The sequence below is a fragment of the Pyrenophora tritici-repentis genome, chromosome 3 (genome assembly GCF_003171515.1).
Source record: "Pyrenophora tritici-repentis strain M4 chromosome 3, whole genome shotgun sequence".
Lineage (NCBI taxonomy): Eukaryota > Fungi > Ascomycota > Dothideomycetes > Pleosporales > Pleosporaceae > Pyrenophora > Pyrenophora tritici-repentis.
In genome coordinates, this window is record NC_089392.1 from 1,514,131 (window position 1) to 1,537,840 (window position 23,710).

The 23,710-nt window shown below is 51.4% G+C and overlaps 7 protein-coding genes across 7 annotated transcripts; 3 read left to right on the plus strand and 4 right to left on the minus strand.

Annotated features, from left to right (window-relative positions):
- Window positions 1-1,421: 1,421 nt before the first annotated feature.
- Window positions 1,422-3,594, minus strand: PtrM4_079440 (GadB, Glutamate decarboxylase and related PLP-dependent protein; the record flags this gene model as incomplete). The annotated part of the gene is made up of 10 exons (XM_066106381.1): window positions 1,422-1,548; window positions 1,604-1,801; window positions 1,851-2,400; window positions 2,455-2,569; window positions 2,635-2,745; window positions 2,801-3,017; window positions 3,071-3,096; window positions 3,150-3,231; window positions 3,344-3,366; window positions 3,415-3,594. The coding sequence occupies 10 exons, from the start codon at window positions 3,592-3,594 to the stop codon at window positions 1,422-1,424; spliced, it is 1,629 nt and encodes a 542-aa protein (XP_065963319.1).
- Window positions 3,595-5,015: 1,421 nt separating this feature from the next.
- Window positions 5,016-7,811, minus strand: PtrM4_079450 (Fungal-trans multi-domain protein; the record flags this gene model as incomplete). Its single annotated transcript, XM_001940832.1, has 4 exons — window positions 5,016-6,174; window positions 6,228-7,007; window positions 7,061-7,158; window positions 7,452-7,811. The coding sequence occupies 4 exons, from the start codon at window positions 7,809-7,811 to the stop codon at window positions 5,016-5,018; spliced, it is 2,397 nt and encodes a 798-aa protein (XP_001940867.1).
- Window positions 7,812-11,794: 3,983 nt separating this feature from the next.
- PtrM4_079460 (FabG, Dehydrogenase with different specificities (related to short-chain alcohol dehydrogenase)) lies at window positions 11,795-12,752 on the plus strand (the record flags this gene model as incomplete). Its single annotated transcript, XM_001940835.2, has 3 exons — window positions 11,795-11,916; window positions 11,964-12,281; window positions 12,332-12,752. 3 exons carry the CDS (start codon window positions 11,795-11,797, stop codon window positions 12,750-12,752), a joined length of 861 nt encoding a protein of 286 aa, XP_001940870.1.
- A 1,607-nt stretch (window positions 12,753-14,359) lies between these two features.
- On the minus strand, window positions 14,360-16,348 carry PtrM4_079470 (LeuA, Isopropylmalate-homocitrate-citramalate synthase; the record flags this gene model as incomplete). Its single annotated transcript, XM_001940837.2, has 3 exons — window positions 14,360-14,518; window positions 14,569-16,146; window positions 16,196-16,348. The coding sequence occupies 3 exons, from the start codon at window positions 16,346-16,348 to the stop codon at window positions 14,360-14,362; spliced, it is 1,890 nt and encodes a 629-aa protein (XP_001940872.2).
- A 607-nt stretch (window positions 16,349-16,955) lies between these two features.
- Window positions 16,956-18,784, minus strand: PtrM4_079480 (DUF2347 multi-domain protein; the record flags this gene model as incomplete). Its single annotated transcript, XM_066106382.1, has 4 exons — window positions 16,956-17,905; window positions 17,959-18,043; window positions 18,093-18,603; window positions 18,681-18,784. 4 exons carry the CDS (start codon window positions 18,782-18,784, stop codon window positions 16,956-16,958), a joined length of 1,650 nt encoding a protein of 549 aa, XP_065963320.1.
- A 1,033-nt stretch (window positions 18,785-19,817) lies between these two features.
- Window positions 19,818-20,890, plus strand: PtrM4_079490 (Zn-clus domain containing protein; the record flags this gene model as incomplete). The annotated part of the gene is made up of 3 exons (XM_066106383.1): window positions 19,818-19,820; window positions 19,948-20,782; window positions 20,829-20,890. The coding sequence occupies 3 exons, from the start codon at window positions 19,818-19,820 to the stop codon at window positions 20,888-20,890; spliced, it is 900 nt and encodes a 299-aa protein (XP_065963321.1).
- Window positions 20,891-21,094: 204 nt separating this feature from the next.
- On the plus strand, window positions 21,095-23,570 carry PtrM4_079500 (uncharacterized protein; the record flags this gene model as incomplete). The annotated part of the gene is made up of 5 exons (XM_066106384.1): window positions 21,095-21,519; window positions 21,569-22,149; window positions 22,629-22,739; window positions 22,801-23,474; window positions 23,535-23,570. 5 exons carry the CDS (start codon window positions 21,095-21,097, stop codon window positions 23,568-23,570), a joined length of 1,827 nt encoding a protein of 608 aa, XP_065963322.1.
- Between the last annotated feature and the right edge of the window lie 140 nt (window positions 23,571-23,710).

The window sequence follows — 23,710 nt, forward strand, 5'->3', positions numbered from 1 at the left end:
GCATCATCTGGCATCAGCGCCCTTCTTGTGGGTGGTGAGTTCTTAATGGGTCTGGTTCATGCCTAGACGGGCGCGGCCCTTAGCCCTAGGCCAGCTGGAGTCCATCGCATCTACGCGCACGCCTAGAAATGTAGGGCGTACTAAGTAGACCCGTCTGACCAGAATTTTTACCGCCAAGGTAGCGTGGAGCGTACAATATGCTCAAGGGGTGGCTGCAAACCACGGGTGATTTAGCGGCGCGTGGGACGTGGAAGGTGGGACGCGCGCATGTCCCAAGGACTGCTCATTGCCCCAGTTTGTCATTCGTACGACCCCTGCCCGACACAAGAGTCCGACCTGCTCAGGCGCTCACGATCCCTTGCCGATACCACGGGCAATGTTGCTGATGAGCGTGGCATCGGTCGACGAGGCGCAAGCGTGCCGAGCTGCATATCAACTGCAGTTGCATGCGCTGCTGCGATACTATTTTCACATTTGTCTTCAATGCATTAAGTACAACGTTATCTGCTGTGCGGTATTCGTATCACAATTGGTTTTTATAGATCTCAGCAATCGAGACCATCGCGTGTGCTTCAGTCACCAGACCAAACATTTTATGGCGCAATCGTGTGGACAGAATGAGCAAGATTTTGAGCGTCTCTCTTCGCTTGCAAAGTGCACGAGACGCCACTCTTTCCTGTTCTTAGTCAGGCTCAAGATGAGTTCGCTGAGAATTACTAAGAAACCCTCGGTTCAGAGCGATGGTAATTTCGAGATAGGGATATTAATGAGGTCGACATTCCAGAAATACTACATGGATAGATATATGAGCAGTGCTTGCTGAAAGTGCTCGTCATGTAAGGTCACGTCGAACAAAATCATGTGATCAGCTCTTACTATATCAATACCTTTTCGCTGGTAAGTTTCGTTCCGCTCGGGGCGTCGTCCTAACATGTACCCAAATTCCTTACGACGGTATCGAACTTTGACGGTTCTCGATCTCGGTCTTCCTCATGGCCTACGTCAATATAGATGAGGATGGGTTGGTACCGTTTCTTTCATTCAGGTTGAAACTTGTCAGGTCAGGGAGAAGTGAGACTTCGAGTACGAGTGCAGTGATGACGAAGTAAGCCCCTAGATCAAGATTCAAAGATACGAAGCGCGATAAGTATATCGAGGCTTGATGGATTTGTGATCTCTGCATCAAAGGCTTGCAGCTATACATCCTATGTCTGAAAGATGTGCTAGATTCGGGAGGATATTGAAGCCATTTAATCTTGTATTTTTATCCACATGCAATCAGCTGTTACGTGTAAGAGATACGGTGGAGCAATAAAACGGGATGTGGAAAATTCTTAATTTCATCTACATCTATATTTCGCGAAAAGCTCATTTCACGTCTTTCCTCACAACCCAGCACTCTCAGATTCTCAACAACCGATTTAGCAAACAGCATGTGTTTTTCCAGTCTTTGCCTGTAGACTATGCTCCTCATCGAAATGGTCAGTCGCGTTCTTCTTGAAGATTGGGCTGACGAGTGTCGAGCGGCGGCGCATGGCAAATGCATGTCTACAAGATTGTCAGTATCATTGTTCGCTTTGGAAAATGTCTGCAAAGTACATACTGTTTCTGGTCTTCGATCTTCTTAGCATCAAGGGCGTCCAGCGTTTGCAAAGCAAGCTTGAAGTCTGCAATCAAAGCGTCGCAGCGAGACTTTGTGAAATCTTCGCGCACTACAACACGTAGCATCTTCATCTTTTCAGAGTGCGGGGCCATGGTGTAGGCGGGTACGACCCATCCACGCTCGCGGAGTTGATGTGCGCTATCCGGGTTAGCATTGAGGTCTCACGAGACAAAGTATGAAAACTTACATGGCGAACTCATCGTACATCTTGCCGAGATCTTCGTCGATACGGCAAGCAACAAGAGGAAGACCCTGACCGCCCCTCTGGCTCATGATTAAGAAACCCAAAGATTCCAGGTTTGCGGCAAGATAATCCGAAATACGCGTCAGGTTGAGCATTATCCTGCGGTATCCACGCTTTCCGAGACGAATGAGTTGGTAGTACTGTCCAATGATTTGCGATGCTCCACGGGAGAAGTTCAGCGTAAATGAAGCTTGGTCCGCGCCGAGGTAGTTGATGGTGAAGACAAGCTCTTGTGGCAGGTGTGCGGGGTCACGCCAGATGACCCAGCCGACACCCGGGTAGACGAGTCCATATTTATGTCCGCTGACGTTGATGGTGGTGACCTTGGGTAGACGGAAATCCCAAAGAAGACCGGGGTTCACGAATGGTGCAACAAAGCCACCTGATGCAGCGTCGACGTGGATGTTGACATCCATGTCGCGCTCGACGAGGAGATCGTTGATGGCCTTGATGTCTTCGTACTCGCCAGTGTAAGTTGTTCCCAGAATTGCGCCTGGGGTTTCTACGTCAGCATCTAATTTATGACCTTCGCTCTTGGGGAACATACAAATACCAATGGTGTTCTCGTCGCAAAGGTCGACACACTCTTTGGGGTCGATCACGTAGCGATCAGTTGTGCAGTACACATACTTCTCTTCAATGTCAAAGTAGCGGCACGCTTTCTACGAAATGTCAGTATGTATTTTCGAAAACTTGCACGCGTATTATGAGAGAACGAGTGACTTACTTCCCAGCAGACCTGGACGGCCGAATTCATGACCATGTTGGGCTTGTCGAACGGCTTGCCCTCCGCCTTGCGCTTGTTCTGCCAGAGTTTCTTCATGGCTAAGACCCCCAACTACACAAAATCAGCGCTCAGAGCCCCCTTTCCATTGTAGTGTGTGTATACTGACCATGATGGCCTCGGACGATCCGATTGTCGAAGTACCGATAGTGTTCGCATCCGCGTCGGCTGGAGCATGGAAGAGCTTCGCAATCATGGAGACACATCCTTTGTACCAGTCAGCTACTAACTTCTTCTCTATTGTGTGATGTGTATACATACGGTTCTGGATGTCGGCGCTAACAGGGTACTCTTCGTAGTCGATGAAGTTCTTGGAGAAGGCGTCGCTCGAGGGTTGCGTTAGTGAGGTGGTAGCAAGAATCAGAGTTATTGTACGTACACCATGAGCTTCTCGGCTTCATCTTCCTGGTTTGTTCCGTCAGTCTTTTCTTGTAGGGAAGGTGGGTATGGCAACATACCATGTATGTAGTGACGAACGAGGCCAAGTTCAGAGTGGGAGTACCGTCGAGGGTAAGGTCATCCTTGATCATGCGATAGGCACTGTTATCACTCAGTATGAGATTCACGATCATGTTCACGAGCTTTGTGTTTGGAAAAAGCGGAAAAACGCATTCGAGTCCTAGTCTTGTGTCCCAGAGGGAGCTATACGTACATCGCAGGCGGCATCTCTCGATCCTACATACAGTCAGTCTTGAGCAATGCAAAGGTACTTTATCAGCTTACCGGCATCTCATGTCTCGGCAGATCTTCAGCGGCATACTTGCTGCCATAGACAGTCGCCGTGTAGTCGTCGGCCTCATCTTCTTGAGAGAGATTGATAGTAGTAGAGGCCGAGATCTCCGCAAATTGAGCCTTCTCCTCGGTAATCTCCTTGGAGGTGGCTACACGATTGATATGTACCATATTGGCGTTGTTGTTGAAGCTGGGGATACGAAAGATGCACGATAGAAACCGGTGATCGCTCTCCGGGATAGATAAGACAAGATTAGGAGGAACAGGAAGGAACAGAGCAGAGAAGCCGCCATGTACAGTTATATCGCTCATTGCTACCCCACCATGCTGAGCTCGCATCCTAATCTGGCCATTTCATGCAAGCCACCGCTTCACGGCGCGTCAATTAAACAGCGAGATGACCTGAGCCAATCTCTCGCGAATTGGACCCGCATTGAGCGTTTACCTGGCCCCGGGAACGCGTAACACTGGAAGGGAGCACGTTCGTAGGCCTATGATGCTGCTTCGAGACGTGTCATGGCGGGGTACCACGCATGGCTAAGCATTTTCCCGTGAAGCTTGTTCGCCCTAGCGACCCTGGATTCTACACCGCCTTTCACCTGCCACTCCACTCGCAGTAATCGGCTAGCCTTTTGTAGGCTGACTAAGTGCGGGGTTGGGCGGATGCAGCGGGAGGCCCAGGAACGATCTGACGTGAACTGTCAAAACTTCGGGATTAAGCACAGTTATGTGATGATCATTCAAATTTGAAAGGTGCTAAAGCGTTCGCCATCAGCTACTACAAGGGTTTCACACTCCTAGTTACGAAACATATTCGCACGGCAGCACAGCGCCTGCACGAACCCGCCCAGTTTCGATACACAGTAGTAACCCTCTGCTGCAGAGTAAGAACGCCTGGAACCTCGTGGGAAGTACTGATTGGGTGGGTTGGGTAGTGCTGAGAAATAGGGTTGCTGGCAAGACGTCCCAAGACACCAATTCAGCCAACTTCTGTCAGTGCTGAATATGCTGTACAATCGGTTTCTCGAGTGTCTACATCGTCATGCGGTGATAACACAGTCAGATTACTCAAAATCTGAATCATGGCAGACTCTATCGTGAATTTAAACAGCTTTTATAGAAAGTGCTAGACATGCCCGAACTTTATCAGGTGCCGTGGCAATAAAAACATGTCGCCGAGTGTATGGCTGCTTGCTACACTCCGCTAGTAGCGCATATTATGGATGACTAAGTAAATTAATTGAACCGTTACCAAAAAGCAACTTAAGAGAGACCTAGATATACCCTCCAGGTTTTACATAACATGGATCATGCGCTCGGCATGCTCCGTTCTTGTTGCCCAGAACTTGCTGATCCCGATTCTTGACGGGAGATCGACCCGAGGACGTGCTTTTGTAAGGCTGCCACGTTATGCCTGCAGGAAACACTGATGTTCTTGTACATCTTGATAGATGCGGCAAGTAAAACAGATTATTTCCCTACAACTGTTCCCTGTCGCGTATCGGCACGACATTCGGAACATATTTGCCCCAAAATGGACATCACCAACATGCAAGTGCACACCTCCATGTTATCCAGCTTTCCTTCCTACCCTATATAATGTTCGCAATGCTGATACGACTTGTACTAGATGGCGTCGGGCTTGGGTTCGCTGTTGTCTTCGGCGGTGAGAGAATATCCGTAGCCAGTTGTACACGCTTCACAGGGTTGTGCGGTGGTAGATAATAGGATGATGGCTGCGTGTTTCGATGGACATGTTCGCCCATCAATTGACGCACTGTATGCTCAATCTTTGCCCACTCATCCCAATCTGTCGTGCCGTTCGTTGGTGTAGAAGATGACGGTCGGTAGGGTAGCGCGTCTCTCATCGGCTCATCACCTCCTGACTGTCGCGGAGCACCAGGAAACACATCCTGTGAGGTTGACAAGGCCAAATCCGTGCCTGACCAAACCCAAGAATGCTCTAGGCTACTTTGAGCATCACCACTGACGTATGCGATCATCTCTTCGTCCCGTTCAAGTTGTTGGATGCTTCCGTGGCCGCTGCGCACTCGATCCAGTAACCGGTCTAAAACGAATCCGATGTGTCTCCCACAGCCAACGTTAATCTTGCGCAGGTTTCCAATAGCCTTTGAAAGATGCAAGCACATGAGCGCAGCATCGTACTCGCTTCGGAAGCACAACACTAGAATGCACCGCCACAAGTGCAAACAAACCGTGTTGCTCGCAATCAAAGCCACTCTTTCTGCCCAGTTCTTCCCAGCATCTTGCATTACGGGATTATGCAGCACTCTCGAGACGTACTTCGATGTGTCCTCAGCGACAGAGACGCAGCGATTCAATGCGTTCGTTCGTTCGTTCGGACCGGAGACGGGGCTGAAGTTGCGTCTGTAGAGATGAAATCGAGCAGAGAGTACGGCGAAGACGGTGGGTAATCCTTTCGAGTCGAAGTAACCATCTGAATCTGGTTTGTAGGTTTCTGGGAGTATTAGTAACTTTGAACGCAACTGCTCATCAAAGTTTTGCAACGTCTTTGGCATGATGACGCTCGACTTCAGCGCCTGAGATAATGGTGCGTATGAGCGGGTTATCTGTATTGTAGCCAAAAAGCCAGTACATGGAACAGGCTCCGGAATCCCTCGAAACGAGCCGTTGGGTGTAATGTAGTGGTCGGCCGACGAAGATGGGAGCGAGATTTCACAGTCGTCTTCGTGGATAAGCATTGGTCTACTTGTTTCCAGAGACGTGATTCTGTGTCAATATTAGCGATATACGTAAATAAGATCTACGGGTCAATGTGTTACCTGTCGCGCACATAAATGGCCCACCACAGCCTTCGCCGTGTTTCTCCCACAACAGCCGACCAGCAATCGACTTCAGGACAGATTTGTAACTCTTGCGCAATTCTTACGGCAGACGCAAGCCACATGGAGCTAACCGAGCGCATGTTGCTCTCAGACGCATATATACTCAGTACCAGTGCCGCTTGCGCATGTGTGACGGAAAGATCCTGGGGCCAAGGCTGAACGGCGGAAGTTGCAATTTCGAACATTGCCTGACCTGTTGATGTTACAGAAGGAGACATTGGGCGATCAGTCCTGGGTCGCAAGGTACCGCAAGCTAGTATTGCAAAGAATAAACCAATCCATGCACGCGGTCTGCCTTCAAAGCTCCTTGACGCATAAACGGCGTCTACCTCAAGTTGAAATGTGGGCCAATGAACTGCAGGATACGACTCATGTATTGTAACATGATACGCCTGGGAAAAATATACAAAATCCGTCCGTAAGGGTACTTCTGGCATATGCCAACTCGACTCAACACCGTGGCCGTGATTTCCGTGAGGCGTGCTGAATACACCCTGAGCATACGATATGATGTTGGTGCGGACGTGATCGAAATTGTGCAAGACTGGTACAGACATTCGCTGCGGTCCTGATGTGGCGCCAACGTGTGCTTCAGAGTATCTTCGCTTCATATCCGTCCGATCGGCTTCTAACGGGTCCTTGTCCGAAACTTTGGTTCGTAGCTGGGAGTTGACCTGAGTTAACTCGGCAATCTGACTCTGGAGGTCTTGAACCTGTCTATACCAAATAAGCATTCATTGGGCATACTACCGCACATGATGGCTACGTACTTGATCGAGGACATTCGGCGATTGGTTTCTTTTGTGAACTGACACCTGTGGTTACGACTCGAACATTCTGAGCAGGCCGAAGTCTCCGTAGCATCGCACTGGAGTAGCGGTTAGTCAGATACGTTCTCAGAATGTCCGTCCAATGTCTCGCACTAGCATATAGTCATGGATATTCGCCTATAAGGCTTATATACTGAGTAGGCGCGCTCTATTCCGCTGCTCTCCAGCTCAGTTGGGACTCCCCATTGCCGAATAGTCAATATAAAACTTGAGCTTGTGGACTTCTAATGACATTGGAGTCCCTGATTTCTAGTCGCATACTTTGAGAGCATGTTGAATTGATGTTTCTCGCTCAGAGACATACAAGCGGCCCATATCATGTAAAACGTACCTTCACTTTGCGTTCTCGACAGGCGTCACACGAAGGATCTTTCCGTCGCTGCCTGTATGCTCGCTTCTGCGCATTTAGGTTCGCAGAGGACATCTGAGTAGGCGATCTCATCGAACCAGCACCATCGTGGTTTTGAAGCTCTGGCAGACTACCAGAGGCGGTGCTTGGTGACGTAGAGTGACTGTATGAGTGTGACGAGTATCCCGGGGACCTGGAGCCGATTTGGGGCACATTGGGAGTAGGGAGCGTAGTCGGGTGGATGTACGGCTGCTTCATAGCAAATGGATTTGGTGGAGGTACCATAGTCTGTGATGATTGCCCGTTTGCATTCGGTGGAGTTGTGCGCGTGGTGGAAGACATGTCATCCACTTGACGTGGGCCCGAGCCTTTGGGTGTCACTGCCACTTGGGACTGGAAGAGCTGCAGATAAGACAGGTGTTGTGGGGAAGGAGCTCTTCGGTAACAGCCGAGCAGGACGCTACTCGGAATTGCCCAACGATACGAGCACCTCGTGGCACCGGGGGTATCTGTGACGAGCCAATAGGAGCAGATGTTCAGCGCATCACGCTGGCTTGACGCAGAGTGCAGGTGATAGATGGGGCACGATGACTAAGTGCCTCTCAGCTAGAGTGGAGAAGCCGTACAAGCGGGCATCGAGTTTGGTAGGTTAGACGGTTCGGATATACAGGCTGGAAGCGTAGTTGTCGGGTGTTCGGTGTCGCTTGAGCGATTGTTGTCAGCCAACCGCTCGGTCAAGGGAGATGCCAAAGCTTTGGGCTAGAAACAGCGAGCAGGTTGATTGGAGTGGGCCACGAAAACGATGTCTGCTGGGTGTATGGACACGGGAGAACAAGGCTAGAGGGAGGTGAGAAGGGGTTCAGCAGACGGCAAGGGTCGTGGGAATAATGATAAAATCTCGGCAAGTATCCGATGAAGTGAAGGTTTGGTAATCTGTCGCTTTCGTATGGGGCGGGTCTCCAAGTCGTAATACTAGAAAGATCAGTTCCCGAATGCAAGTGGTCTCGGCACAGCTCTTGGTGAGACGGTAGAAGGGCCGGGCCTAGTCGCCACCATACCTTTCAATATCGGACGAATGCAATGAACGACGCAGGGATTAGCAAATGTAACTCTTCCGCGGCATGTGTCACACTTTGCGATAGGTGCTGGATTAGGAAGTAGCTTCGGTGACGCTGGCTAGTTTTGTAGGATCCTGGAACGACGGGGTACTTCCGCAAGTCTTTACCAACAGTAACACTCAACTAGGTACATGGGCATTGCATCTACCGGGCAGTTGGAAAGTCGGAGTTTATTATGGGTAGATAGTATCAAAAACGCCTAAAGATGGTGTTTTGGCTCCCGTTAAGGGTGGGCCGATAGAAGCGGTGTTCAGCAACGTGCTTTGTGTTTCGTGAATACAACCCAATGGCATCGTAGAGTGGGTACAGCTGGCGACGTTGGTCACTCGGGACGATGCGAAGCGAGTGCTCTAGTTCGAATACCACGCGGGCTTTCAGCTCCGTCGTCAGGTCGGATGTAGGTCCGGGTGGGAGACATCCACTACGGCTAGCTTTGCAAGTGAAGCCTCATGTTCCAGAAGATGGTCGGTTCGTGCCTAATCGCCAAAAGGTCCACATCGCTTCACCCAAAGTGTGTAAGGCATACCCTTTCGGCGAGATTTTGGCAGGGGTCTACCTGCATGAGGGATTGGGGGCTTTTCGCTAAAGCGTGCAGCCATGGCGAGAGCACGCGGTTCGTCTACAGCAAGAGAATTTGCTCGGGTGAATAGGTAGGGGCGGGAAGAAAGGCTGGCAGAAGAGGCGTACAACCGTATTTTGTCCCTCACCGACAAGGCAACAAGCGTGGTATGGTGATTCACTAGCGAAGCAGTCTCTCGCCCCTTAAGGTTTGGGGCAGCGGATACTGTAACCAGACCTGCTTAGCCACAGCACGTTGAGCGGCGAAGTCGCCGTACGCGGCAAGCCACAGCCACTGGAATTACCGTAAGGATTCCGATTTGTCTGTGCATCTGACATAGGGCTGGCCACGTTCCTTGCTAGATACAGTACTTACGTGGGTGATAATTTCCATACCAATCATGGACCCACAGGTGTTGAGCTGCTTCCTCGTCGTCTAGAACAACGTTCGGGATCATGGACACAGGACAAGCAGCGTTGCCGGGGAGAAACCCTGACATGTGCGGCACGCGTCAAAAACAACATGTATGGCAATGGCACGCCTGCAAAACGTGTTTCCCCACGCTCGCTGCGCGTGTCCGCGTCCGTCCCGGAAGACCCGCAGGCGGGGCTAGTATTGTTAGTTGCTAGTCTGTCATTTCACGCTTGGCGTGACAGTGACCCCGGCCAGTCACAAGAGACATGGAAAGCAATCCGGTGCCAAGGAGACCGAAAACCTGGTCTAGGTGGGTGGAAACCTACTTCCAACTGCCGAAGTGTTCCGTCTAGACCGCGGCGTTAGGCTTAGGCGTCGCCACCTGAAGCTGACAGCAGTTGCCGGACAGGCAGGGCGGATCTGGCGCCCTACGAGACTTTGGGCCGGACTGTATCGAAGAAAGGGTCATGTTTCTGATACACGGCATAGAAGGTTGTAGCGTCCGCGCGAACGAGGAGCAATCTTAGCTGGCCGTGACATGTGTTGAGTCTTTGAGCATGTTGATCTGGCCGTGCGCAGGCCATGCGCGCCACGCCCAAGTCTTCCACACTCCCAGTCGGGAACGGGCATTCTTTGACTCCGAAATGTTAGTCTTTTTTATATCGTGTGCATCGTCGCACATGTCGCGTGGAGTCGACGACACAACGGTAACATCCGCAGCCTGCCGACGAGTATTGATTCCATGTTGTCCCTGTTGACTGCATGCCTGGACTGCCTCGTTCAAGGAGGATGCTGGGTAAACAAAGTCTTCAGGATCTACAAAGGTGCTGACTCGGTGGTGTGGGATCGTCTATGATTGCGTGGCCCCTGGCGGGTCGGTAGCTTCCGTCTCAGGAAGGCAACCGATGGGGTTGCGAGCAGGCTGGGCTGGCATGGTCGAGGGTGTAGCCCGCTGCGAAGCCGCTCCTGCCGTGTGCGAGCTGCGAGTGCGAGACTGAGACTGAGACTGCGAGACAGGGCCGACGACATCTTGGCAGACGCGAGTGCGAGGGTTGAGTGGTGCAGCCCGAGCTGTGAGCTTGACATGTGCGTGATCGGCCCTTTGATAAGACGCCGTTGGTGACAGGCTCCATTTCCGCCGCCGATCTCTCGCCTGGCGGTTTCCAACAACGCCGATCCACAGGTGTCAGTACCCGATGAGATCTCATGCAGAAAATCCTTTAGGGCCTCGGAGAATGGCAAAGCTTGTTGCTGGTCGGTGGGGGCAAGACGTGCGCAATTTGGAGTCGTGTTGGAGTAGAGTGGCGACGTGACGACGTGTACATTTGGCGGCTTTTGTGCCGGGTCGGCGAGCAGCGTCAAAATAGCTTTCGTCGACGCGCTGATCGTCTACCACATATGTCCTGCAATATCCGAACTTTCTTGGGCAAAACTTCTGCCCGGGTGTACTGTACACAACCTGCTAGTTTGCCAAGTCCCACAGGAACCAACAACCACGCAGTAAATGACCAGCTATCTCCGGCCTCACTTTACCTCGATGCTGTCAGCAGTGAGCCGAACAGACAAGAATCCTTTCCAAAGAGCCACAGACTCTTGTCGCGGTGCACCAGCCATCTATAGCAAAGGAAGGAGCATCCAGAACATGAGCAGGCGCAGGACGCCTTCATGTTGCTGGAAATCCACGGCTGCCGTACCAGATGAAGTGGTCCTTCCTTGTATACACGAATTAATGGTCGTTATCTCCCCGTACTAGATTTCTGGGTAGTCGCATACGATGATCCAAAATGACTATGTGTGTAGTCGACATCAATTAGAGTCTGCTTCAAACAACCCCATTGCTCGACACACTTCCCAACGACCACATCATTCTCGTCGCTTGTACACATACGATAACTATCTTTCATCATGTTTTCCAGTCCGTCATACCCGCGCCTAGGCAGAACCACACAAACCATCAATCACTATCGAGGCGCGACCCATTGAACTTCCTATTACCCCTCATAGCTAGCGTCATTTCGTGCCTCGGTACAACGTACCTCAAGCATCGCCTGTCCTGCGCTAACACCTCGGTCGCATCACGACGGCAGCAACAACAGAGAATTGGTACGCTTCAGCAACTCATTCAAGCCCACAAACTTAAACATTCATCGCCGTCGGACTTTTCCTGTCGATCCATTGCCAGTGTAAAATCTCATTGTAACCTTCACGAACTCGCCGGCAAGATAACCGCCATCATGTCTACCCCGGCAGAACGAGATGTCCAGCTCCAGGACTTTTCAAACATCTTCAGTCTCAAAGGCAAAGTCGCCGTTGTAAGCGGCGGATCGCGAGGTCTGGGATTACACGCTGCATCTGGGTACATTCAAACCTCACAACCCGCCACAACCACTAACATCCTCTCAGCCTCCTCCAAGCCGGCTGCTCCAAAGTCTTCATCACCTCGCGCAAAGCTAGCGCCTGCACCGAAGCCGTCGCTGCCCTCAATGCGTTGCCCAACAAACAGCCCGGCGCAACCGCATATTCGATACCCGCCGACAGCTCCAAGGTTGCTGATATCGAACGGCTGGTCGCCGAAGTAGCAAAGCATACGGATCACGTTGATATCTTGTTTGCAAATGCAGGAGCTACCTGGGGAAGCCGGTTCGATGAGGTGGACGAGAAGAATGGATGGGATAGGGTCATGGACTTGAATGTCAAGGGCGTGTTTTTCACGATACAGAAGTATGACTCTCTTCAGGCATGATTCGACGTTATACTGACAAAACTCCCAGATTCGCTCCCCTCCTCGCCAAATCCGCGACACGAGAAGAGCCCTCCCGCGTCATCGTCACTGGTAGCGTTGCTGGAATCGCCACAGCGTCCGTTGGCGATGAATCGGGCACGTACTCTTACGCCGCCTCCAAAGCCGCCGTGCTACATCTCGTCCGCAACCTCGCTGTTGAGCTGGGACCACGCCGCATCCTCGTCAACGGCATCGCACCCGGGTTCTTCATGAGCAAGATGGCGGCTGGGCTGATGGAAAAGGCAGGTGGAGAGGAAGCGCTGGGCAAGGCTAGCCCGAACGGACGAGTGGGTCGGCCAGAGGATATTGCTGCTGCGGTTGTGTTTCTGAGCAGTCGGGCAGGTGGGCATGTCAACGGTGATACGATTGTGCTTGATGGGGGCAAGATACATGGTGGTGTGAAGTTGTAAACTGCGTTGACAAGAGTATGAACATCAGAGGACTGTATACATAAAGTTCTTGAATATACTTTTTTTTCACGTATCAATTTCTCAAGACAATATGGTTGACATGGAAAGATACATCATGTCTAAACCTCTCCCTCCGGAACACCCATCCCATGCATCCCCCTATACCCACTCCTCTCCGGCCTCTTCCACTCTTCCAACACCGCCTTATCCAAAACCTCCATTACCTCCACTTCAATCGGTCTACAAGTACTCTTCATCCCCTCTCCCTGTTCCTTTTCCTCCTCGGCTTGATGCCACCCCCACCTACTTAAATCACCTCCCGGGCACGTACTCAACGCACAAAGCAAATCCTGTTCCGCGAAGAAAGTAATATAACTATCTTCCATCGCGGGACTAGCTTCCATAAAGTACCGCCCTTGAGAGTCAAGACCCGTGACTTGAAACACATTGAGCACGTCATGGACGTCGTATTCCGTGAGACCGTGGGGAAGAACAGCGCGGACGAGGTTGGAGTGGCAGTGGTAGTTGTAGGATGTTGAGGAGAGCATGTTATTAACTATCATGTGGTTTTAGTTGATCGACCGATGGAATTTCTGTTTATCACAACGGCCTTTCTCTCACTTCCTCTACATGTATATACTTCTTTGGGAGAACATAAAGTCAACGTACCATAAGGATCACACCTCGTCCCCAACAAATCATGACACCTCCCACCCCATTTAGTAACACCACCCCTGGCATCCCTCTTCTCCTCCCTCCCAACATCACCTATCTCACACCCATCATCAATCACCCCACACAACGGTCTCATGAACGGGAGACAACTCCACAACCGATCCCCTTCCTTGACATGGCTACTCTGCAACTGTCTTGTACGAGCGGCCCAGAATCGCTCGCGTGGGTCATGTGCGTTCCAGATGTTTAGGTCGCCGACTTGGGGTCCTTGGGGCGTGGATAGGCGAAAGAGGGAGCCGGCGGGGACGTGCCAGGCTTTTCCGCTGCGGGGAGGGATGAGGAAGGAGAGGGTGGTGTGGAGGGAGGTGGGAGGGAGGGTTTTTAAAGAGGTGTAGAGGGCGGTTGGGGGTGGAGGGGGGACGAGGCGGAGGTGGGGAAGTAGGCTGGGGAGGGGGGGACGTTGTCGCTGGAATCGGAACCCATTTTTCTTCTCTTCTTTTTTTATTGTGGATAGGGAAAGATGAGCTGGTGGACTCTCTTGATGCTGGAAAGGAATAAGGTGTGTAGTGATTGCTGCACTGACAAGAACGATGTCGGAATGTTTGACATGCTCAATGAGTCGTATCTGATCAGAATCCACATCTGTATTCCTTTGAGCCGGTGGTAAGCGTTCGATAGAAAGACGCCGATGTCGGCATTACATAAAACAAGCAATAGTGGACATGCATAGATGAAGGACTGACGTGAATGGGCACTAAGAAGAGTCATGGACAAAATGCGTATCCGGTTATTCTAGGATATCTCAACAGATCTGACAAACCCATGTAACACTTTTGAACACCGTTTTCATGTCTTTCCCAACCAATGCCATATTTATTATGCACAACAAAGCAACTTTGAATCATTTACACACAAGCGCTCTTGGTATCTGCCTAATTGCCACTGACAGCAGCCTCCAGCTTATCCACTATCGAGCTACCATTTGCTTGCTTTCCGGTTCTCGTCGGACTTGAGTTGGGGCTGGGGATCTCGAGGGTATTTGATCGTTTGGGGCGGAACGGGATGGGGGTTGATGGTCTCGATGAAAGGAACTAGGCTTCATTAGCACGGGGCCTCACTGAAGAGTAGCAAATAGACTTACTGAAGAAGCAGCACTCAACATGGCAATCAGAGATGCCTGGACTACATCGTGGTGAATTCCTACACCCCAAACCTTTTGACTGCTCTGTGCAGCTGTGCATCCAATATACGTTGCTGCTTTTGCGTCCTTGCTCGTACCGATGGTGTGTTCGTTGTAGTCCACAACATCCAGGTCGATACCCAGACTCCTGAGTGCATCAGCCAAAGATGACAGTGCACCGTTGCCTGATCCTTGGATCTTGTGTTCCTGTCCGTCAATCTCGATTACACCATTAAAGATACGGCGCAAATTACGGCTACTGACTGTTCGGCCATCTTGTGGGGGCTGGGGCGTTTCTGAACGGTCGGCCTTGATCTCATAATCAATCAGGGAGAATCGAGGGTTACGCTTGAGATGGTATGCCTCCTCGAACAGGTGGGTAATCTCTGTAGGTAGAAGTTCGCGGCCGAGCATATCGGTTTCCTTTTGCACAATCTTGGAGAAAGCGATTTGCAGACCACGCGGTAGGTCGAGTTCCAGCTGGCGCTGAATAATCCAAGCAATGCCTCCCTTGCCACTCTGGGAGTTGACACGGATAATGGCTTCGTAGGTACGGCCAATATCTTGGGGGTCGAGCGGGAGGTATGGGATCTGCCACCGGCTTTCGTTTGTGGCGCCATTCTTCTTGCGCATCTGGAAACCCTTCTTAATCGCGTCCTGATGTGAGCCACTGAAGGCGCACACGACAAGTTGACCACCGTATGGTGCACGCGGGTGTATTGGGATTTTGTTGCAGCTCTCGACCATGTCTATGGTTGACTTGAGGTCAGAAAAGTCAATCTTGGGGTGGATTCCTTGCGTGTACAAGTTCAAGCCCAGCGTTACAAGGTCGACGTTTCCCGTGCGCTCTCCATTGCCAAACAGGGTGCCCTCTACTCGGTCCGCGCCCGCCATCTGTGCCAGTTCTGCCGCCGCAACTGCGCAGCCTCTGTCGTTGTGCGGGTGCAGCGACACACAAATCTTCTCTCTCTCTGAAATGTTCTTGCAAAAGTATTCGATCTGGTCGGCGTATACGTTTGGTGTCGACATCTCCACGGTAGCCGGGAGATTGAAGATGAGCGGGTTCTCGACACTGGGCTCCCAGGCAGCCTTGACGGCCTCGCAGACCTTGATGACGAACTCGGGCGACGAGTCGGAGAAGGTCTCTGGTGAAAACTCATATGCCCATTCCGTGCCTACCTGCGCAGGGTCATCTTTTGTTATCGCACGCGCATATCGCGTGCACTCAACTGCCAGGGCAATCGTCTCCTCATCGTTCATGTCGAAGACAATCTGCTGGAAACAGGGGCTGGTGGCGAGGTAGAGGTGGAGGATGGCTTTGCGAGCACCTTTGAGGGAGTCGACGGTGCGGCGAATGAGTTCTTTGCGACATGGCGAAAGGACTTGTACCCAGACATCGTCTGGCACGATTCCGGGTGTTTGTATGAGGCGTTGGGTAAAGTCGAAGTCGGTCTGTGAGGCTGAGGGGAACGAGACCTCGATTTCCTTGTACCCGAGCTTTACGAGCATGTTGAAGTAGTCCCATTTTTGCGCGCCATCCTAAGGCCCGTGTCAGTGTAACCGATGCGGCCCTATCTATAATACTCACCATGGGATCCACCAGACTCTGATTGCCGTCTCTGAGGTCAGTAGACAGCCAGCGCGGTGGCTTCTCTATGGTCTTGTTGGGCCATGTCCTGTCCGGCAGGTGCAATGGCTTGAATGGTTGGTATTTCTTCCAGGGCTCCGCGAGCATCGGCATGTTGAAATTATCTATGTGTACGAGGCGACAAGACGGATTAAAAGACGAGTGTGAGTAGAAATACCAGTGACGAAAGACACACAGGGCGGCTATATAGTGCGGATACTGAGGGTATGATTCACACCTCGAGGATAAAAGTTTGGTGCTCGGTCGTACTCTAGTAAGCCCACAAGAGCCGGCGATTGGCATATGACGATGCGGGGCGCAGAAATTCGCTTGCGCCCGGTCAGTCAATTGCGGGGTCCGACTTCGGCCGCGCTGAACTCGTCACCTGTAGCAAATCATGAGCATTTGATTGATTGTTTACGAGCTTTGCACTGCGCCGAACCCGATGGCCAAAGCACTATGATTCTAGTGTGCATACGCGCCCGCAGGTTAGATCGGTATAGATGGTTCCAAACCGGTTGCGTGCCTCCCGATTAGCCTATGGTCACTGTGCTTCGTAGTATGACAGCGGGTATTTCAGGTACGCTTTATTACGCAACATCTCATACGACGCGATTCAATGTGAGTGAAAAGTACACTTATATTCATGTAACCGCGTCATTCCATTACCACGCAGTCGGTAGCACCCATTTCCGTGGCTGGCTGTACCCCCCTAGCCCTGCTAGAAGATGGGCACCCTCAAACCACAACAGTCCACCTCACTGCCCTTGACCCCAACAGTACGCCCAAAGTACAGACTGCCAAACTCCTGCACAAACGCCCGGTCGGCTTCTGACCAGCTGTCCAGTCCCATCCTTGACAAGTCATGTCTGTCAATGATCAACGCGTCGCCGTCCTCGTCTTCATCTTCATCTCTCTCCCCCTGTTGGTCGGCCTCGACTATCTGCGAGAGCGATTGTATTAACAAGGACGACTGGCGGTGGAAGTAGGCAATAATGGCTGTCTCTACTGACTGCGAGTAGTCGGAGAGGTCGCCAATCAGCTCCCGGTCAGTCTCCTGCTCCGCGGTTGTGAAAGCATCCTTCTCGCCCGCCGAAGCCCACCACATGTAGCCCATGTATGCTAGCCGTGACCAAGTCATTGGTTCCACCACTGTGTCGTCGTAGGCTTCGTTGAACTCGTCGTCGGCGCGTTTCGTGTCAACCTCGTCACGCGATAGCAGTGGTGCTGCATCGTCGCTGTCCTCGTCGGCATACGGCTCATGCGGTGTCTGCGACCGCGTTCGCTGTTTGAAGAGTTCCTTGTGCAGGAGCTTGTAGCGTGCCACATCCCGCTGACTAGCCTTGATCAAGCTACCATCGCTCGTCCGTATCCGCGGCCAGCGTCGCTCCTGCGCGGGTGCGTCGTATGTGTGTGGTAGTTCGACTATGATGTCGTATAGTTGGGTCTTGGTCACAATGATCTCGTCGGTTGTGCATGCCACCCAGCCTTCCGATGCATCGGCATCTGGTGTGTGCGCTCCGTGTTTGGGGTTACGAAGGTCTTCCAGGTACGGTATATCGTGCACGCCGAGGGAAAAGAGGCAGGGTAGGCGCAGGAGCCCATCAGATCCGGGCGTGCAATGTTCTGTGTCGCGGGGTGATATGCTGGAGAGGACAGAGAGGTTGTACACTGGCCACGTCAGCTTCAACTACTCATACCGTATCCGAGGGATTGAGGCATACCAAATTCGCAAGCAATCCTGACAGGAGGAACGCCCACAAAAAGTATCCTTTTCCGCAGCAGTGCCGCCTGCTGTAGTCGGAACACCTGGCCACGTCAGTTATTACATCTCACATGAGGCATATATGCTACTCACCAGGGGACCGAAGATATCGAGAAATCGCTGTATGGATAAGGCCGGGTGGTACTGTGGCAGCCTCTCTTCGTCCTTGGACACAGCGCTGACGGTTGAGATGGCGCGCGGCCTATTGCGCGCATTGGTCTCTCCATTATCCATGGCATCACCCTTGGTATGTCTTGAGGCAGCCTGCTCCTGCCAGAAGTCCTCGAGTGGTGCCACCGTCTCAGAGTCGATCGCCAGTGCCGTCGCCAGCTTCTCCAGGCGGCCAGCGAGCAACCACGCCCTGCCTAACCGTCCATGTCTCCCCTCTTTTCTCACCAAGATGCCTACTGACACGAAATTGGCATTGCGGTCTTCCTCGCCGGCGTCGCCCTTTGCAAAGGCGCTGAGCCCTGCATAGCCGTCATGTGTAAAGTAGACGAGGTCATTGGGTACAGTATGGAGGCCCGATGGCAGCGATTTGTATTCGACGGCGTTTTCTAGCGATATCTCCTCGGTCAATGTGCGCTTCCAGGCGATAGTATAGCTACCTGTCGTCAGCGCACAACTCCTTTAGCAACTCTAGGCTACCATCATGGCCATTCCGACTATCGCATAACATACCCGACTTTCTTGTCAAACTTGATCAGAAACAGCGCCTCTACCCTGGGCGCATCCTCGTCATTCAAATCCACTTTGGTTGCGCTCGACTCGGTCGGAGCCGACATAATGGGCTGCGAATGAAGGTCGACAACTCCCCGGATGCGCCGGTCATGCAACGGCTACCGGGAACGCCTCGCTTAGCCTTGCCTGGCTTTTGCGCCATCCGTCATGGCTTCTTCTACCAACTTCTGCACGATATCGTCGAAGAATAGAGCTAGTTACCTATTTCCGAGACGAATAATTGACATTATTCTAGTCTAGTCGAGCCGTGTTTGTCAAGGAATCATGTACTTCAATGGCAGTGATCCATCGTCTGTGTCCACTACCTTATAGACTACTCCACCAAAGTCTTTATCTACCTTTTCAATTCCCACCTACTCTGATCATAGGCTTCCTCCTCATCCCTACTCCTCCTGGAATTGCTTTCTTTACATCCGTACCAAGTCAGAGAGATTGCTATAGCATTGTTTCCCGGTCCTTTGTTCCTCTCAAAGATCGTATACGATCCAAATTAGAACAGCTTCTGGTATCTTCCGGTTGTGATTCAATAGACGTCATGTGTATGTATTGACGTTTGACATGGCAACATTGCATCTGCGATGATATGGTACTTTTCATGGATTTTGAGGCAGAATAAAAATGCCAGATAAACCTTTTTAGCTTCTGTATCGTTGGTCATTTTCCATGGTTTCTTGATTGCAACGAGCACACAGTAGACTTTTGACCCTCGGAACATTTCCGTCATCGGTGACGGCAACGAAAAAGGGCCGACTACGCAAAGTACAGTAACTATACTGTACACAAAGCTATTAGCGCAAGTTGAGGAATGTAAAGTATTGCGAAGAAGCATGAGCAAGAATACAACCAATGCTACATACCGAAGTCGCTGCCATCCGATATTTCATATCACATGATTTGGTTACGCCCAGCATGCACAGGCCAGGTCAGGACATCTGGATATGAATGACTGCCAGCTTCACATTGCTGAAAGTTTCCCAACGGCACCTTGATAGACCATCAAAAGAGTCATGTCCAGCTTGCGAGATTTAGCGCCTCGTCCCCAAGACTTGGCTGCCAGTAATGCTGCGTCATCATCCAATGGTTCAGCTAGACCTTCGAGGGTTGCGATAGCGTGTACAGCTTGTCGCACAAGGCGTGCAAAGGTCCCTCACTTCTCCACGAACTTCTTCTTTGGTCGCAAGTAGAAAAAAAAGCTAACACTACTCAGTGCGACGGCGCCAGACCAACCTGTCGTAGCTGCGAGGAAAGATACCTGACCTGCCAATATGGTCAGCCAACAGGGCCACAGCTTGTCCAGGCACAGAAGAGGAAGATCGAGCAGTTGGAAGAGGACAAGAACTCATTTTATGAGGTTCTGTGGTATCTACAGACTACATCGCCAGAAAAGGCTTCTGCACTCCTTCAACATTTGCGAGCAGCTCAGGATGGAGATATTGGGGCCATCCTGAAGCAGTTCGAACAGAATCGCAGCCAATCTGCTGAGCCCTCCTCTACATCCAACCCCAACGCGAGTGAATCGCCAGCATTTGTTATACTCGCTGCGCCAGGAATCATGGATCATCCCCGATTTTCGACCGTTCGTAAGCGTCACATTGAAGTGACGAAAGTGCTTCTACTTTCTCCTGACCAGTCAAGTGCAACCGTCGATAGACTGCAAGGTTCACTGAACATGTTCTTCGACTGCATAGGAGTATTATTCTATATCATGACCAGAGAAGATGCAGACACAAGTATCGTCACTATAACAGCTTCTGGCAATAGTCGGACTCCCCTTGGCGACCTCTTCAGCAATGGAAGTAGCCTTGAGCTGCGGACCTACGCCGCAGAACTCGCGGGTATGGCGGCTATTGGCGTCGTTCATGCGAAGTTGGCCGACCCGGCCACAGCACCGCCAGCTGAACTCGCTGATTACTTTTATGCGGTCGCCAAACACGGCCTAGACTCAGCTATCTTGTACAACCCCTTACGTGCAATGAAGGTGTGCGCGCTGATAGGCATGTACAACGTTGTTGTCAAAGCCACAGTGGCTTTGGCTTATATCGGTATGAATCAAAAACTTTCTTTCTCCATGCTGCTAAGAGATTCCAGAACTCGGCTTGAGTCTTGCGCGCAACGAAAAGCTTGATCTTAAGCAATGCCCCTCATACTAGTCTGCAAGTGAATATGACGATATTCGTCGAACACATAGAACTTTCGTTCATCTGCAGTGGTGAATACTTTCTTGGCCGTTACTGCGAATCATAAATCGCTGATCATTATCAAGCTGGCTGAGTGCCTCCCTCGACTACAATTCACATTTCTTAGGACCCATGTCTCCATCACCTCTCGATGATCTTGACGTGCCTCCCGAGGATATGATCCGGCGTGAGTGTGTCAAGGTCTCTATCATCAAGGCTGCCTTACTTCATCGCCTACCAGCCAGAGCACCTGTCCCCGAAGTGGTCACATTGGACTTCCGTGCACAGCTATCGAGATTTCACGCCCAACTTCCTGAATGGATGACCGCTGCTAAATTGCTTGGCAATACTGGCGGCGATCTTATGATAACCTTTCGCCCGGTGATCTTCTACGTGCATCTTTTCTACCTGTCAGCTATGATGTTACTCGCCCGACGACTTATCATTGCGTACATTCCACTCGACGTTCCTGGCAAGGTTGATTTTCCACCAGAAGCACAACGCGCTGTTGAGGAAGGTTACCACGCGGCACAGATGAACGCTTCCGTGATGAATATCATGCTTCAGGAAGGGAAAGTGGTCCAAGTTTGCTGGCTTTGCATGTGAGATACATTGGCCTACATAAGCGAGTAACAGCTAAAGAAAACACAGCTACACTGCCTATACTGTGGGCGTCATGATCGCACACAAGGCCACCCAAAAGGCCCTACACGGAATCTCCAGCGTCGATAATATTGAGCTGCTGAACAAATGTGTAGATGTATTAGACTACTGCGCGCAAAAGGATGCCCTTGCCGTCAAGTTCCGTAGCCTCTTGACCGCTCAGATGGACATATTTCAGCAACATGATCTATCTGGAAGTGGGTTTCAAGATACCTCTGCGGATGATGGCTTACCGGTGCATATCTATCTGCCAAACGTCCCCGCTGGCTCTTCCCCACTTCATAAAGCAGCCAGCTACCTTCTCCAAATCATACATCGTCCTTTCAGTGGCCTGGACGATGTCCTGGCTCAGAAGACTCTATCGAACCGTGCTGAGTCTACCATGGGCACGCATCTCGAATGGGAATATGAAATCAAAGAGGGAAATTGTGTTGACAATACAGTGGGAGAAGAAGAAATGGCTGGTCTTGCGGATGCTCTAGGAGAGGCGGGTGACATACCTCGTACAATATCCGAACAGGGGGCTTCTATGCAACAGTTTCTAGGGGAGCCCGGGCCATCAGCTTGGAGTACATGGACGCCACCGACGTGGCAACAGTCGTTCAACATGCCCCCCCAGAATAGGAATCATCTTTTGCAATATTGGGATTCCCCCATTTCACTATTTCATGAGCAATCTACATAAAAAACGCTGTAAGGCGGCGATTTGGTTGTTTTGCTGTTTATCTAACCTCAAACTCCGAAAGGCAGTACCCTAATGCATTCCGTGAAACCTCAGAACAGTGGTGTTCAAGCCGCAACCTTTCCTGCACCTAAACGTCATAGCCCCGCACTTGGAAGTATACTACAAGAAACACATTTCGTAAGCAATCAAAGCAGAAAGAGCATACTGTTACTATCTTCCTCCTATCTAGTCAGTACATACGTCAAGATGACCCATCCTCCGCCAATCCACGTAGCGACCAAGGACCTTTTCAGATTAGATGGACGAACCATCATAGGTCTGGCACATTGCAACATGAATTCCTAAGCTAACCACGTAAAACAGTATCCGGAGGAGCAGGAGCCGTAGGGACATGTGTCGGCAAAGCAATCCTAGAAAGCGGTGGAGACGTAGTCTTCCTAGACATCATCCCCGAACCCAACCCAGAAACTTGGGGTACACACCACCCACCCCTCACCCTCAACCATATTCTTCATACTAAAACCAATTGATCCAGAAACCATCCTCGAAACCGCCCGCGCCAACAACACCCACGCCTTCTACCATACCCTCAACATCCAAGACGAACCCAGCATAACCACCGCCTTCACCGCCCTCCTCCCAATCCTCCACCATCCCATCCGCGGCCTCGTCCACTGCGCCGCAATCTCCGGAGAAAGCGACGCCTGCACCTACCCCACCGCCACCTTCCGCCGCATCCTCGACGTAAACCTAACCGGCACATTCCTCATCGCCCGCGCCGTAGCCAGTCAACTCCACCGCACCCAACAAACCGGCAGCATCGTCCTCATAGCCTCCATTTCGGGCCACGTTTCCAACCGCGGTATCAACACAGCCGCGTACAACGCTTCCAAAGCTGGTGTGCACCAGTTGTGTCGGTCGCTGGCGGCGGAGTGGGGGCATCCACAGAATACTTTCCCGGGTAGTACGGTGTCGGAGACGAATCCTGAAGGAGGAGTCATGGGCGCGAGAGAGGTGTATCCGCCTATTAGGGTTAATTCGGTTAGTCCGGGGCATATCGATACTGCGTTGAGTCGGGCGGCGAGGGAGAGGGGTTTGACGGATGAGTGGGCGAGGCAGAATATGCTAGGGCGGATTAGTGTGGTTGAGGAGTTTAGGGCGCCGGTACTGTTTTTGCTAGGGGAGGGAAGTAGTTATGTTACTGGTTCAGTAAGTATTTGGGGTCATGGTTTGGGAGATTTGGGTGCGGTGCTAATGTGGGGGTTTTAGGACTTGAGAGTTGATGGTGGCCATTGTGCTTGGTAGATATGGGCTGATTGCTCGATGTTTTGTTCGAGATCAACAGGTTGGAAGATAGGATTGTTTGCTGCCGGGATGCAGGGCAAGATGGCTAGTAGGTTGTTGAGATCAACAACATCTACGAGATCAGTGTTTCAGCAGAGTCC